Raw genomic sequence first — 15,791 nt, 5'->3', positions numbered from 1 at the left:
TTAATTTGTCACAGAATTGCTTCTGCTTCAACATATGAAGCTGCCATATGTTGTAAAATCTAAACGTGGATGTCTAGGGACAGACTAGGAGGTTGACCCAGAGCAAGCAAAGTCAAATGGCTCCTATAGACTGGCAGTGCTGCAGATCACCTCAACTTGGATCTGGGCCATCTGGTTCTACATCCATTACCATCTTTGATGTGGCCCAGGTCTAAGACCACTTAGCTCCACTTGATCCTAGCTGTGTAGCTCTCTAGAACAGTGGCCCAGTAGGAACTCTCCTGGTAAATTAAAGGGCCCATCTCCTGTGCATGTGTTTGTAGTAACTGATGTTTATTTCTGTCTCAGTTATGGGGATCCTTAAAATGGATTGAGATTATGGAATTTTTGAATGTCCATATTAATGTTGTGTTGTTTCTGAAACAATTAATATGCATGCTTTCTTTGCTGACCCTACAAGAAAGCTCATCTGCAATAAAAAGCATGACATAGTGTTCTCCTAAAATCTTTCGCTATGCACTGTCCCTCTTAACCCTATATCTTTGCAGCTATTCACAAAGACTTCCAAAATCACATCCATTTTATCCCAAACTCTGATCGGCTAAATATTTTTGGTCTCCCCAAGGCTATAAATAGGCTTCTTCTGCATTTCTGGAACTTGGATGTATTCACTTGAAAGCAAGAACCAGGAAATTTGTCTAATCTGCTCATGTCTTTAAATTCTCCAAGTTCATCTCAGATACATTCCATATCCAAGGTGCATTTACAACAATGGAACAATACTGTGAATAAAGCAGGGCAAAAGACACACTCATTAAGTGTGAGAGCCACTGAACGCTTATCTGGGCCAATCAAACATCACATATGTTAATCCTGTTTTCTCTGGCTTTTTTAATGTACTCAGAGCTTGATGGCTGCATTTGGAATGAGCCTCAGAAATCCTCATACTTGTGGTATTCTCTCTCTCCTCTCATTATGCACATATACTGGAGACCTCCTGACTTGGAACAAAATGCATTTTGTTTTGCCATCTTAACTGAGTGCTTTAACAACCTGTGGGTCGTTTTTTTTTTTTTTTTTTTTTTTTTTTTACAAACAGGGATTAAACCAGAAACCTGGTTGGCATGCAAAAACTCAATTCAATAAAATTTGGCAGAAGTGAGCGTTAGGGTTGGCAATCCCCTGGCCCCAGGGAATCCCTTGGTTTTATGCCTCTCCCCCTGCTTCAGGGGTTTAAAAAATTAGTAAACCCCCAACCCCCCAAAAGCAGGCAAAAAACCTCAAAAAAGTGACAGTTCTATATCACCTGGAAGAGATGTAGGGATGCTGGTGACAGAGAGGAACAATGTTTTCTTGGGCAAAACCTATGGTAAGAAGCTAATCCTACCATAGAGTTTTGCCCAAAAATTAGAGTGTCACCCCTGATGTTACCACATCTCTTCTGAGAGATGTAGAAATGTTACATTTTCCCCCTCCCAATTCCCAGTAAGATCCTTCCCATCTCCCAATGAGTGGTCTGCAGACCTGGCAACCCTAGTGAGAAGTGATGCATGAAACTTCTTATTCTGCCACAAATGCTCTTAATTTTTAATGTGCTACTAGACACTTGCTCTTTTCTGCTGCTTCAGGCAGATAAACATGGCTACCATCTTGGTGTGGCATGGTCACCAGGCTGAACCCTATAGCTCTGTAGAAGATAGGAGCTATATGAAACGTGCCCTGAGACACTTAAACCAAGAGAAAAGAAAACATTTTTTTAAAAGACCCTTGGCACTGAAGGTGTGTGACAAAGACAACGTTTTTGCAAAGGAAGCAAAATACAAGCAGCTCAATTTTCTTTGCTTTTCATCCTCCAAAGCAGAAATGCTTTTCAAAAGCTGCATGTCCTTCTAAGATAAGATAAACTGCCTTCAAAAGAGCATTGGGGGACTTAGAAAGCCTTTTCTCTTCCTACCGAGATGGACGCTTTCCTATAGAAATACAGCACAACAGACTCAAGTTGGATAAGTGCAAATTATATCCCCATGTATGTTGGCTCAGTGTCCCTTGAAGGTCCTTTGTGAATATTCTAGTGGATGCAAGTACAACCAGATTCTTTCACTTTTTCCTTACTGCCTTGTTGGAAGTGAGAGGAGACAGCAGACACCACTGACAGGCTAACTACCCCCATCCATTATTAAATACAACTTGCTTATAAATGAATATACCAGTTGAGAGGAAACCAATAAATGACAAATGCCAGATGACACTGGACTTCTGGGACTGGAACTCCAGGTGTATAATTTGACCCCAAAGTCAGCTACTATTAGGAGAGGTGGGATTGGTGTGGATGGTAGCTGGTACCTACATTGTGCCTGTCTTTTTCCCAACTGGTCTTGAGAGGGTGACTTCTGCCTCACCCACCTCACAGGGTATCTGTTGTGGGGAGGGGAAAGGGAAGGCGATTGTAAGCCACTTTGAGCCTCCTTCGGGTAGAGAAAAGCAGCATATAAGAACCAACTCTTCTCTTCTTCTTCTAAAAGTCAAAGAGATAACCCTTCCCCTCTACCACAGCCCTGATTGAGACTGGGCCCCTAGGGGGCAGCTGCTTTTTAAGAGTCAGATTAAACATATTGTTTGCCTCTAAGATAGGGGTAGTCAAAGTGTGGCCTTCCAGATGTCCATGGACTACAATTTCCATGAGCCAGCGAACGATGGGAAATTGTAGTCCATGGACATCTGGAGGGCCGCAGTTTGACTACCCCTGCACATGGAAAGATGAAAAATGGAAAGGTGCTGTCCCACACCCCATATCAAACCTCAGTGATAAGTCATTTCAAATGAGAGACTGGGACACAAATGCCTACCTGATGCACAGGGCACATTGTCAAGAATTCTCATCAAAGCCAAGAAGTCCCATCAAGGCCTCGGAAGAACACATGCAGCCAGAGAAAAGAGGGAACACACCCCACCCGTCCTTTCCACGCGCAAATACAGGATGGGAGAGAAACCAGAAGCTCCTTACCTCCCCTCACAGCACTTCTCCACTGCACTAAGCAAACCAGGACTTTTGTAGGTGACTCCCCCCAATGACCGTCTGGCCAGGAGTCCAGTTGCACAGGCATGACCTGACTTGTGTCAGGCATATCATGCCGTTATGCCCTAAAACAGCCAGCTTGATGTAGTGGTTCGGAGTGGCGGCTTCTAAACTGGTGAGCCAGGTTTGATTCCCATCTCCTCCTCCAAATGCAACCAGCTGGGTGACTTAGGGCTTACCGCAGCACTGATAAAGCTGTTCTGACTGAGCAGGAATACCGTATGCATGCATGCATGCATGCATTTTATTGGGGTTTTTAGTGTGACTCGCCATGAGCCAGCTTGCTGAGAGCGGCAGGCTATAAAATGAAACAAACAAACAATTAAATAAATAAGTGTGTTGGTTTGTTTGTCCACCACAACTCCCAAAAACAGTCCAGCTCATGGCGGTTTATACTAAAAAAATAAAACCCAATAAAATAGAAATAACAATAGTCCTCGATGGCGGGTAAAATAATCTATATCCCTACCCCTACCCCTTCCGCAGCCTATAATGCCAGGGCACACTGGTACCCAACATCCGCCATTGTCCTCGGAAGAGGTGCCCTTTACCAGTTAACCAAGGGCTATGCCTTTACAGGGCTCTACATGGGCCTATAAGAGCCTCTTGTGGCGCAGAGTGGTAAGGCAGCCGCCTGAAAGCTTTGCCCGTGAGGTTGGGAGTTCGATCCCAGCAGCCGGCTCAAGGTTGACTCAGCCTTCCATCCTTCCGAGGTCGGTAAAATGAGTACCCAGCTTGCTGGGGGGTAAACGGTCATGACTGGGGAAGGCACTGGCAAACCACCCCGTATTGAGTCTGCCATGAAAACGCTGGAGGGCGTCACCCCAAGGGTCAGACATGACTCGGTGCTTGCACAGGGGATACCTTTACCTTTACCTTTACATGGGCCTATACAGGGAGGGGACCCGATCTTCCTGGCACAGCCTCAACCAAATGCCTGACAGAAGTACGCCATCTTACAGGCCCTGTGGAATGTTTACAGCTCTGTCAGGGTCCTCAGCTCTTCTGAGAGCTAATTTCACAAGGTCAGGGTCAGAACAGAAAAAGCCCTGGCCCTGGTTGATGCCAGGCATGCCCCCTGAGAGCTGGGGATAACCAGCAAATATATACCTGCAGAGTAAAGAGCTACGTGGAAGGCATAAGGAGACAAACAGTCCCTCAGATATGCAGCGCCCAGGCTGCATATGGCCCTAAAGGTAAGAACCAAAACCTTAAACCTGGAAGCTAATTGGTAACCAGTATAGCTGCCTCAGCATAGGCTGGACATGGGCCATCCAAGATGACCTTGTGAGGGCCCTAGCAGTCGCATTCTGCACCAACTGCAATTTCTAGGTTAAAGACAAGGGAAAGCCTGCATAGAGTGAGTTATAGAAGTCTAGTCTGGAAGTGACAGTTGCATGAATCACTGCGGCCAAGTGTTCTGGGGACAGGTAGGGTGATAGTGCCTCCAATGCTGTAGCAAAGAAGTCTTCCCTGATTGGCCAGGGCATCAGTTCAAAGTCTTCCTTGTTCCCAGTTGCAAGGCTTGTCTTAAAGTGACTGCGCTCAGAAGCCCTAACTTCCCTCAACAGAGATTGCCTCTTGGATATATTCCCCCTCCTCTGCTGTCTCCAATCCTCTCCTCAAAACCACCCCACCACCCGTCCACCCCCCATCAAGAAAAGAAAGAAAGAGACTCCTGCTGTGCTTGGCTCCCCTCCCCGCTCTGAGCTTCCTGAATCAAGTGCAGAACAGTTTCTGTTTATATTGGGGGTGAGGTGGAGGAAGACCCAAGTTCAAATAGATCTGAATTCAGCAGGATCCACAATGGAAAAAACAAAGTGCAGAATCAGCCCTGGTACAGAAAAGCAGCATATAAGAACCAACTCTTTTTCTTCTAAGAGGCATGATGAAAATGGTATGCAATGTATTTCTATGACAGTGCAAAGACATGCAATTGAGGTTGTATCTTCAAGATTTTTAAAAGAATACAAACTCACGTTGAGCATAGAAGGCAGCTTCAGGGCATGGAACCAAATAACTGATTATACAGGAGAACTGTGGTATTCTGATTTCTTTTTGAACTGAAATGATTATTGCAGAGCCGCTGAGAAAAGGGATGTTCAACCTTCCCCGCTGAACTGTTTACCCAAATCACTCTCCCAAAACTATTAGTACTAATAGCAACACAGATCCCTCTTTCTCTGGAGGAGCAACAAGGAGAAGTGGATCTGTAGTCCTGCAGGGCCGTTTACCTCTACTTACTTTTGCTTTTATATTTGTAAGCAAAACAGATTTTCAGAGGCATCAAGTCTCCAGTCCTCAAATTATTATTTATTTATTTATTAGACTTGTTACTTGCCTCTCCCCAGACGTTTGAGGCAAGTTACAGCATAACCCCCCCCCCCCAATAAAACTGTACAGTAAAATCCATAAAACCCCAATACACAATAATACAAAGAATCTTTAAACAGCCCCGCGGCACTTCACGCCGCGAACTGAATAAAGCAGTAAGGGCAGTGTGGGAGGAGTTAGGGCAGGCCCTGTCCAGGATAAAAACTCAGAGGGGCCATCCCGCCCCAAGCAGCCAATGGGGAGCCACACAAAGCGCGGCTCCCCATTGACTGCTTCACCCGCCCAGACAGCCACGGGTGAGAGGTGGGCCGCGCCGCCTTCTCCCAGCTGGCGGAGCGGCCTCGCTGCGTCATAGACGCGGCGAGGCCGCTCCGCCGGCCGGGAGAAGGCTCGAGAGAGCCTCGGGTGGGGGGTGGGCCTGCTCCCAGGCCATCTAGCACCCATTTCATTTCCAAGTGAAATGGGCTTTAGATCTAGTAAAACAATAAAACAGATGCGGCAAAAACTCCAACAATGTCTATATAAATTACCTCCGATAACCCATTCTAGAGGGTGGTGGGTGATGGGAAACAGAGGGTGCTGGTTACATTTTGCTATTGCTGCCACATTGCTATAAGGGGGGGGGGGGCAGATCTTCCTTGCGTCCCAGCCTCATCCAGCGACCTGGTGGAAGAGCTCCATTTTACAGGCCCTGCAGAACACTGTAAGCTCCCACAATTAAATTAAATGAAATCCAACCGTGGTGCCCCTGGACCTTCTCATTGCTCAAGGAACGGCCTGTCTCACGCAGCAGGAGAAGAATTCAGCATCATACTGCTTTAAACAGTACATTCAGTCACAGCCTTAAAAAAAAATACCATGACCTATTCTGAGTCTGAGAGATAGGGCAAGACAGAAATTCAGACAGGCCAACAAGGAAACCTCTTGAGAAAGGATTTATCTGACAGGCTAATGCCCCTCAACTTGCTGTGCTGTAAATAATCACAGGGGGTCAGAACCAGAATCTCTCTTTCTTGCCAGTAAACATGCCAGACCTTCCCCCTTAGCCATTTAAGTGTTACATTTTCCCATTTGTCACAATGGCCTAGATGTCTCAGTCTAAGAGCTTAATTGCTTTCTCTCAGCTGAGAACTACATGAGACATTAGCTGAATTGCTCTATCGGTATCCAGCTTGGGAACTGGTGCTTGCCTAGCCAACCAGCCACCAAGGAAGAGGCAACCTCTTCATACTGTCCACTTGCTTTCTCTGGCAAACTGAGGAGTCTTATAAGCAGGTGCAGAATCCTGCTTGGCACAAGGTTATACTAACTTTGGAGAGACTTGCTGGTCCATTTTCCTCATGCTTAGAGAACTATATGATAGTTTTAGGTAGGATTAGAAGGAGCTTTTATCTGCTGTTTGGTCACCCAGGGGCAGAGAGTGTTTTTTGCCTTTTCTTCATAAAAGATAGGGGTCTTTTCATAACAGTGACCTGGGTTCACATTCTGAAAGGCCACCCCGGAGAGTGCTCTGTGCTTCCAATACCAAGCAGCTGGAGGTCCCTGGCTCCAAGGAGGCCCCTACCTAAATGAACCATCTTCAGACTGCATGTCTGCTGCCTTAACACTCTGAGCCACAAGAGGCCCTTCCCCAGGCTAGAACCTGACAAGAAGGCAGATCAAGCCAGGAGAAAGGAAAAGAGGCTTAGTTGCAGGTGGCTTGCTAAAGAGAGGAGCAGCGATCACTCTCAAGGAAGGGAAAGTCTCCAGAAGGAGGACCATGCAGCAGACAGCAACACCACACTGAGCCACTCCCTTAGTGAGGGCCAGCAGTCAGGCTCCAAACCCAGTGACTGCAGATGGCACGTTTTGGTTATGTGTAGAAGAACGGAAATAAAGGGCCAACAGAAGCTGATGATGACTCTGCAAAGAAAGAACACTGCATGATGGGAGCCCCTACTCCCCAGGGCACCACTGAGCACAAACATGACTTCCCTGTCTGTAAAAGTTAACCAGTGAGGTTTCTCAGGGGACTGTGAGGACAAACAGCACGAAGACTTGAAAGGATCTGTCAAATATACAAAAAAAACCTCCAAAACCCTGCTGTATAAATTTTAAAACTGCAATTGGAAATAACCAACACTATAAACACAAAAGGGCACATTTTATGAATGGGAATATAAAATGAATGCCTTCTTTTCTGAACACTGGGAAACCACAGAGTCGGCATGCAGAGATAAAGCAAAGTGTAGCTAATTACAATCAATTCCTGCTGAGCAATAACAGTCAGGAAGGCTGGCCAAGACCTTCCGTTCACAATGACCATTTAGCTTACAGAGCCTTACAAGGCCGATGGCTTTTATGGTAATTGTCTGCCATTGCACCTTGTCATAACATTTCCAGCATCATACATTTTGTTCCTCTGGGCCTGACCAACTTAGTTCCGGGGCAATCTGAAAGTGAGGGCCAATTCAGAGAATCAGTTTCCTTTACACAGAAGCAACTGTGGCAGGAAATGCTAGCAGTCGTTATATTGATCACAGGCACATCTGGAGTCGTCTTGCAGTCGTCCACTTCCTGTGGCTTCCCCTGCTTTGCTCCATTACTTCTTCAACTAGGTTTTCTATGATCTTTCCTAAACAGTCATGCTCAAAGCAGGTTCCCTCACTATGACCATTTATGCACTGGGAACTTCACTGCCCCAGCTCCCGTGCAGGAGCACAAATCGGGGGCAGATGAGGCACACAGGGCCAAATGCTCCCCTGTGTGAGTACAGGAAGAGGTGGGGCAACCTGCCACGACTAAAACTCCAGCCTGCAGCCCAGCATGAAACCTCCAGTGCATAAATGGTCTATAAGGAATTCCAGAGCTACAGAAAAGTCTATAAACATGGTCGAATGGATTACAGTCAAGGCTTTGGGCAACATGGCACAGAACCTGTCAGTCAGTGTCAAGGCACTGGACAAGATTTGATAGTCACTGTCTTAGTCTTGGACCCATTCTCAGGAAGGGTACTACAGATGCTCTTGTAAGTATAAGTTAACCAGTGAAATATTTCTCCATGTTCTGTTGTAGTACTCTGCATGGCTATTGTTATTGTTGTTGTTGTTAAGTGCGAAGTCATGTCCATCCTATCGCGACCCCATGGACAATGATCCTCCAGGCCTTTCTGTCTCCTACCATTCCCCAGAGCCCATTTAAGTTTGCATGGCTATAGATGAATTATTTTATTTATTTTTCCATTTATACGCTGTCCATCCTGGCATTCTGGAATATTCTCAAGTATTTATTTATTCAGAACAAAATTATGCCACCTCTCCAGGAACCAGTCTGAGGTGACTTATAAAATAAAGATAATAAAAACAAAACATTTAAAAAATATGTTAAAATCCATCATTAGATCCCAGCCCAGCACAAAAACACAAACCACTAGAACAGGCTCCTGGCAGCTTAAAATAACAGTATCCAGACAAAAATAGTGTTTAAAAATCAACCTCTTAATTAAAAGCTTGGGTAAACATAGTTTTGGCCTGGTGCCTAACATCGGATGAGCTTAGAGGGAAAGAGCAGTCCATGAATGAGATGCCAGTATGAAAAAGCCCTGCATCTTATTGCCCCAAAGTTCTGAAGGTGACTGCTCAGAAAGCAGAGCTTGGGAGCCAAATTGTAATTGGTGGGCTGGGCAATATGTGAGAAAGCAGGCCTTCAGGCATCCTGGCCTCAAACCATTTATGGCATTAAAGATTTTTAAAAGCACTAACTTTTGTGCCTGAAGATGAATGGGCAGCCAGTGCAGATATCTCAGCAATAGGGTGATACCATCCCTGCATTCCACCAATGACCATACCACGTGTGCCGTGTTTTGAATGAGCTGATGTTTCTGGACCAGCTGATGCTTTTGTCAAAGGCAGCCCCATGTAAAGCACATCACAATAATCTAAGTTGCAGTACTTTCCAGGATTCGTGTAGCTATTTGCATTGGTTAGTGAAGACTGCTTGGAAGAAGCTCACTCGTGTTTTGCCAAGTGCTGCTCTTGTATGTTAACTAGAGGGAGTCAGTGCTGATGGACAGCTCCGGCAGAGAGATACAAAACAAACATGGAGGCGAGGAGGGGGAAAGAGCTGGAAAGCCTCTTTCTCAGTCTCTCACAACGCACACAAACACACACATACGTAGATTTCTGGTTTGAATGCCAACCAGAATCACAGATAATAAAAAGAAATTGACTTGCTGGTGGGAGTCAATACGGTGTAAGAGTCCTAGACAGGGAGGGAAGGACTTCCTTGCTCTCTGGGAGGTAAGTAAGTAGATCCTTGGTTCTTAGCATGCATGGCTGAACTCCACATGGCAGGACAGGGTCAACTGGTTGAAGGATAAGGCAAACCAAGTCAGTTTGTAGTAACGTCACCTTCTGAAAACTGTCTCCTCCTTACCTGCCTTAAAGATCCACTCCAAGTAGCCGTTGAGTTCTCTTTCAATCTGCTGCTGCCTCCGGAGTTTTAAGAAGGCCCGGCGGTTTTCGACTCTCTCTCGTTCTTTGGCAAACTCCCTGCCGGAAAAGAACCAAAGGAATGAAACAATACAACGTTCAGCCAATGAACCGATTAACTATAATTAATTGGTCAACTATAAAAGTGCCCCTGATATTTAAAATATGTAAATTATATTTATTATAATAGCCCCCAATCATTTCAGATGGCAGGCACCACCTCCAAAGAGGCATTTCCTCTTTCCGTCAGACAGGCCTTCCCCCTTCTCTGGCATTGTAGAGAATAACCCTCTCAGATTTGTCACAGTCTTAAATACAAAGCAAGTATATTTTTCTTATTTTAATCATATGCAGATTTGCATTGCAGATATAATTGATTAATTAAAATGCATATGGTTTCTTTAACTGGGGGACAGCCCTAAATACAGCTCTCACCCAACATGTAAAAAAAAGAACTCTCCTAATCTTGTTACTCAGAGCTGAGTCATACCTTTTTTTTTTAAAGGCATGATAAAGTCCAACTGGGATTGCAAAGTCAATGTGGTGCAGGGGTTAGAGTGCTGGACTAGGATCTGGGAGACCAAAATGTGAAGCTTAACTCTGCCATGGAAGCTTCCTGGGTGTCCTCGGGCCAGTCACTCACTTTCATCCTAACAGGGTTGTTGTGAAATTAAAATAAGAGGAGAGAAGAACAATGCCCCATTGAGGGGAAAAGTGGGGCATAAATAAAGTATTGTTGTTGTTACGTGTGAAGTCGTGTCCAACTCATCACGACCCAATGGACAATGATCCTCCAGGCCTTCCTGTCCTCTACCATTCCCCGGAGTTCATTAAATAAAGTATAATATAAATAAATAAGAACCTTGGAATACAGAAGGGACAGGTTTCCTTGTCTGATTTCCTTGTCTGAATGTAAAAACAATCTTTGCACATAAGAAAGAATAAAGATAAAATTAAATTAAATAAAATTAAATTAAATTAATTTTAAGCTTAAGCTGTATATTAATTTCTGTATTAAACTTTTATGTTGTACACCACCCTGCGCCAGCCTCAGGGTGGTATACAATGTAAATTAAATGAATAAAAATAAAATATAGAATTAAAATTAAAGGAGATCAAAACCGTAAAACAACACACACCAAGCTCTCCTGCCCTTGACAAACAGATCTGTTCCCGACATCTTCAATAAAAACCATCAGGAGCATTTTATATATAAAAGGTCCCATGAAAGAAAACCAGAAATGAGGTGTCCAGGCAAGGCAAACTTCCTTGGAAAGGGGATCAGAGAAAAGTAGAAAGTCATGTGCACACCCCTGTACCTCTTAATGACTCCTCTAGATTCTGCTCGCCAAGTCCCCCTAAAGAGTCCCTTTTATTTCTTCTAGACATGTTCTGTCAGTCAAAAGCTTTACTGGAGGGGCCAGTGGAATTCCTTTTTAGAAGCCTAAATTCTCCTATTTCTCATTAGCTGCTATTTTACTGGGTCCCAACAACATCTCTACTCACTGGCCTTTCTTGTAGCTTTGTTCTCGAATTCCCAAACCTATGATCCAAACGCATAATCAAAACAAGCTCAGTGCTTCTACTGTCAGCAAAAGGAAAAGGGGGCATGCTTGCTCTGGGCAGCTTCATATTCATGATCTTCATTGCACCTGTCAAAACTGTCACTTTCATTTGGTCTGGAGAGGCAGTGCTTGACCTGTACCAACAAGCTTCTGCGCCATCTTACGGTGCTCCTTGAATGGCCATCAGCTGATATCTGCAGTCAGATCTCCCTGTGTTCTCCTCCTGGCCTCATCTTTTCAATCTCTCACCTCCCCTTCACCCCTGGCCCTGTGCTTTGGGTACAAGAACAACAGAATTGTTTGCTGCCCAATAAGCACCAAAATTAACACTTATCAAGTTTCTTTTTTGAGAAGCAAAATTGTCACCTTTTCCCTTGGCGCTCTCTCTCTCTCCTGGTTCACTGCATCAGACATTGCATACAATTGGCAGGAGACTGCCTTCCTTGCTTAGTTTTTGCTGCAAGTTGAATGGTGAGATTTAAGGCAGACACGTTCATGGTGCTCCAGAGGTTCATGGTGAGCTGTGCACTGTGCAAAACGTTAAGCTAGAATGCAAGCTTTAGGGACAGTTTCAGCAGTGTCTATCCAATGGAATAACCCTCCTCCTCGTTCCCTGATCAAACTAGTTGGAATGGGTATGAACCTGAAATTTTTGGGAGGCTTTGGCAGTCAAATAGCCTAAATTCAGCCTGATCTATATCTGGCTGCAAGACTATCCAAAAAATACTGATAGGGTATTTTTCATATATTTGGGGGGGGGGGGGCTCAAATTAGCTGGATGCACACACTTCTAGTCCAGAATGGGTATAATGCAAAAGTGGGTATAAAGTGGGTATAATGCAAAAATTTAACTCCAACATCACAAAACACTGCAGCACATCGGCATGGCAGCATCCTGAGTCCACTGTGAATCATAAGAATGTCATTTGCCATGGTTTGTCATAGATCTAGGACATAAATCCTGAAAACACTACCTCACCTTTCTTCATACCACTTCATCAAGACAAAGTCAGTGCAGGAGAAATTTGTTTGATCAGTAAAATGACTCCTGCTAGTCAATGGAAACTATCAGAAGCAATTCCTGCCACTGGCACAAATCTGACCAACCTTCTTTGCTGATAAACTCTCTGTCTCTCTCCCTCTTGGAATGGGCAAATCAGGCGTTGAAATGAATTCTCCAGGTGGGGGCACTTAAGTAGGCCAACGGAGATGGACGGCTTTTGTGAGAAGCTAAATTTGGAAGCAGCTGTTGCTGCATGTAGAATGGTGCCCAAAAAGAGAGATGCAGTGTACTGCACAGCAATATGTTAAAACAGCCAATAGCACCCTACAGCATAAAGTTTTCTGAAGGGTGGAGTGAAATAAAAATGGATGGAGTGGCAAAGAGCTCTGAACAGTACATGGTAGAGCAGAGCCAGTCTGAATCACTCGGTGTCAGGTGTAAAAGGTATGAAAAATTGAGCCTGTTTCTGGTACATTGTGGTTGTAGCCGGACAGTCAGGGTTCTATATCAGAGCCCCTAATTTCTTTTTTTTTTTGGGGGGGGGGGAGTGTAGAATCAAAATATTTTTCTGACTTTTCTGAAGCTTCCAGTAGAGTAAAGCCAAAACCATTCTCACAATTTTGATTTAGTTTCCATGTAAGATAAACACTGATTCTGCTTTTGCCCAAATTTTGGCAACTCCTCTAAAAGTCACAAAAGCATTCTTAACTCTAGAGCTGGGGTAGTTAACCTGTGGTCGTCCAGATGTCCATGGACTACAATTGCCATGAGTCCCTGCCAGCATTTGCTCATGGGTATTGCAGTCCATGAACATCTGGAGGCCCACAAGTTGACTACCCCTGCTTTAGAGGCAGCAGAATACTGAGATTTAGGTCCCATATACTACCAGTATCAGAGATCCAACCATGAAGCCCCCTAGCAAACCCTAAATGTGTGTTCCTATAGAAACTATTTTATAGGAACTGTCTACACCCCTGGCAAAGAAAATGCAAAAACTACTTCAAGCACTCAGATGTTTTGCACAGATGTTTTGTCTACTTCATTTTTAAAATACATTTTTATTATTTAAATTATAAGATCAAGGAGAAATAACAGAAAAAAACAATTGCAAATGTTTCCTTATCTATTGCATATCAGAAAACTTACTTATATAGTCCATATAAAGGTGCAAATGGTTTTGAAATTCTAGCAGCCGTTGTAGCATGAAAAAATAATCTTTTGCATTCACTGGTATTCCTTCAGGAATAACACTTAACTTGAAATCAGAATGCATAGGAAATTTACAGTTTGAGGTTTTGTCTACTTCTTCACTGAAAAGTTCTACCTGGCAGGGGGGGGGGACAGCTTTTACTGTGAAAATCAAACTTTCCAAATTATTTTGTACATATTACTTCGACCAAGGCCAGAGTTCTTAGCAACAGAAGAAGAGTTGTTTCTTATATGTTACTTTTATCTACCAAAGGAGTCTCAAAGAGGCTTACAATCACCTTCCCTTTCCTTTGCCCACAACACAGACACCCTGTGAGGCAGGTGAGGTTGACAGAGCCCTGATATTACTGCTTGGTCAGAACAGCTTTATCAGTGCTGTGGCAAGCTCAGGGCTGCATATAGGGGAGCATGGAATCAACCCGGCTCGCCAGATTAGAAGTCTTTACTCCCAACCACTACACCAAACTGGCTCTCAGTTTTAGTAGCAATTAATATGCTATAATGTTTTAATGATGATACGTTATTCACTGTTTTCAGTGTTATCAGGTTTAGCTGGATATCGTATTATACTAGTCCATGCTCCTAACCACTACACCAAGCTGGCTCACATGCAGGAACTCCTAGGCAAACATATGAAGCGACAGAGATGGTTGGTCCACCTACTTCAGGAGTCTTCCCAAGTCAGAGACTAAAAAAGGTTTATGCCCATTATTTTAAGTAGAGATTTCAGAAACTGAACCTTAGACCTTCAGCATACAAAGTATGCTATCACCCCTCCTATTAAGAAGCTGCCTTAGACCGTTTATGCACTGGGAACTTCACTGCCCCAGCTTGTGTGCAGGAGCAAAAATTGGGGACGGATGAGGTGCAACAGGCCAAATACTCCCCTGTGTGGGTGCAGGAAGAGGTGGGGCAACCTGCCACGACTAAAACCCCAGCCTGTAGCCCGGCATGAAATCCAGTGCATAAAGGGTCTTAGATTAACAGTCTGTCGAGTTCACTATCATCTACTTGGACTGTCAGTGTCTTTTTAGAAAGAGAGGCATCTTTCCCAACACACACTTCTTTAAAGGAAATGTCAGAGGCTGAACCTGGGGCCAAGCATCTGTTCTACTACTGAACCGTACTCTTGTCTCAGATGACATAACGGAAAGGGTTCCCATTCAGGCAGAAAGTCTGAAAACTACGGAACATAGAGAGATTACTCAGCTCAGCCAAGGCTATTTGGAATATTTTGCTCAGTGAAGCTGTAATAGAAAGTATAGCTATCAATTAAAAACCCATCATGAAAGAGAAAATTCTATGGTAAACAAGCCAAACTGTTCAGTGGGAGAGTCATTTACACTTTTGCCTGTACCATATGTAACAAATGATGCTATTTATTGTGAGTGTTTGTCTGAAGATGATCCTCATTTTGTGTAGCATAAACTGGAGGACAAAACTGTTCATGCAGCAGGCTCACATTTCCCCTGACATAGGCACATAAGCATGAATCTTTGCAAAAAAAGAGAAAAAAAACCCTTATGGCTCACATTTCCCCTTGGAAGCTGCCTCATTTAATGTTCTCCATGCTTCATTTCAGCCTAAGCATTAACAACTTAGCATTTGCGAAAAGCAGATCTCTGCTCTGGGGAAAGTATTTCTCATGTTCCAGAGCTCTGTGGTTTGACTTCTAGAGCACAGTTGCTGTTAGGTGCAAAGTCATGTCCGACCCATCGCGACCCCATGGACAATGATCCTCCAGGCCTTCCTGTCGTCTACCATTCCCCGGAGTCCATTAAAGAGCACAGTAAATCCTCCTTAACATGTAGTCCCTCCTGGGGATGCTGCAATTCCAGCTGTGTTGCAATTCCAGCTGTTTTGCTGAAACTGCAATGTACCTAGGCAGGCAACCAATTCTTACAAAACACATTTGCCATTGTCTCCCCATGTCATATTCCAGTATCCAAGATCTGAGGCCGAGTGTAAAAGATTTCTGAGGACCATTAAATCTTGTTTCCTGGGAAGACCAGATCAGAATAAATTAGTATTGCTACTGGCAGATAGGGATAAACCGAGTGGCAAGGTTTCATAAAACTAAAGATATCGATGAGGCGTCCTATGTAAATATAGTTGACCAACAATTCTACTTTAGG

At 44.1% G+C, this 15,791-nt stretch overlaps 1 protein-coding gene across 10 annotated transcripts in view; it reads right to left on the bottom strand.

Annotated features, from left to right (window-relative positions):
- The window catches only part of CACNA1B (calcium voltage-gated channel subunit alpha1 B), a 388,158-nt gene that overhangs the window by 191,965 nt on the left and 180,402 nt on the right, over window positions 1-15,791 (bottom strand). For all 10 annotated transcript variants that reach the window (XR_013225991.1, XM_077306495.1, XM_077306492.1 and 7 more), the window contains exon 8: window positions 9,824-9,939. Coding sequence is in view for 9 of the 10 variants with exons in the window: in XM_077306495.1 (XP_077162610.1) it covers window positions 9,824-9,939 (116 nt within the window). In the remaining variant the exon portion in view is untranslated. The remainder of the gene's footprint in view (window positions 1-9,823; window positions 9,940-15,791) is intronic.

The sequence above is a fragment of the Paroedura picta genome, chromosome 12 (genome assembly GCF_049243985.1).
Source record: "Paroedura picta isolate Pp20150507F chromosome 12, Ppicta_v3.0, whole genome shotgun sequence".
Taxonomy (NCBI): domain Eukaryota; kingdom Metazoa; phylum Chordata; class Lepidosauria; order Squamata; family Gekkonidae; genus Paroedura; species Paroedura picta.
This window is presented reverse-complemented; position numbering and strand designations above follow the sequence as displayed.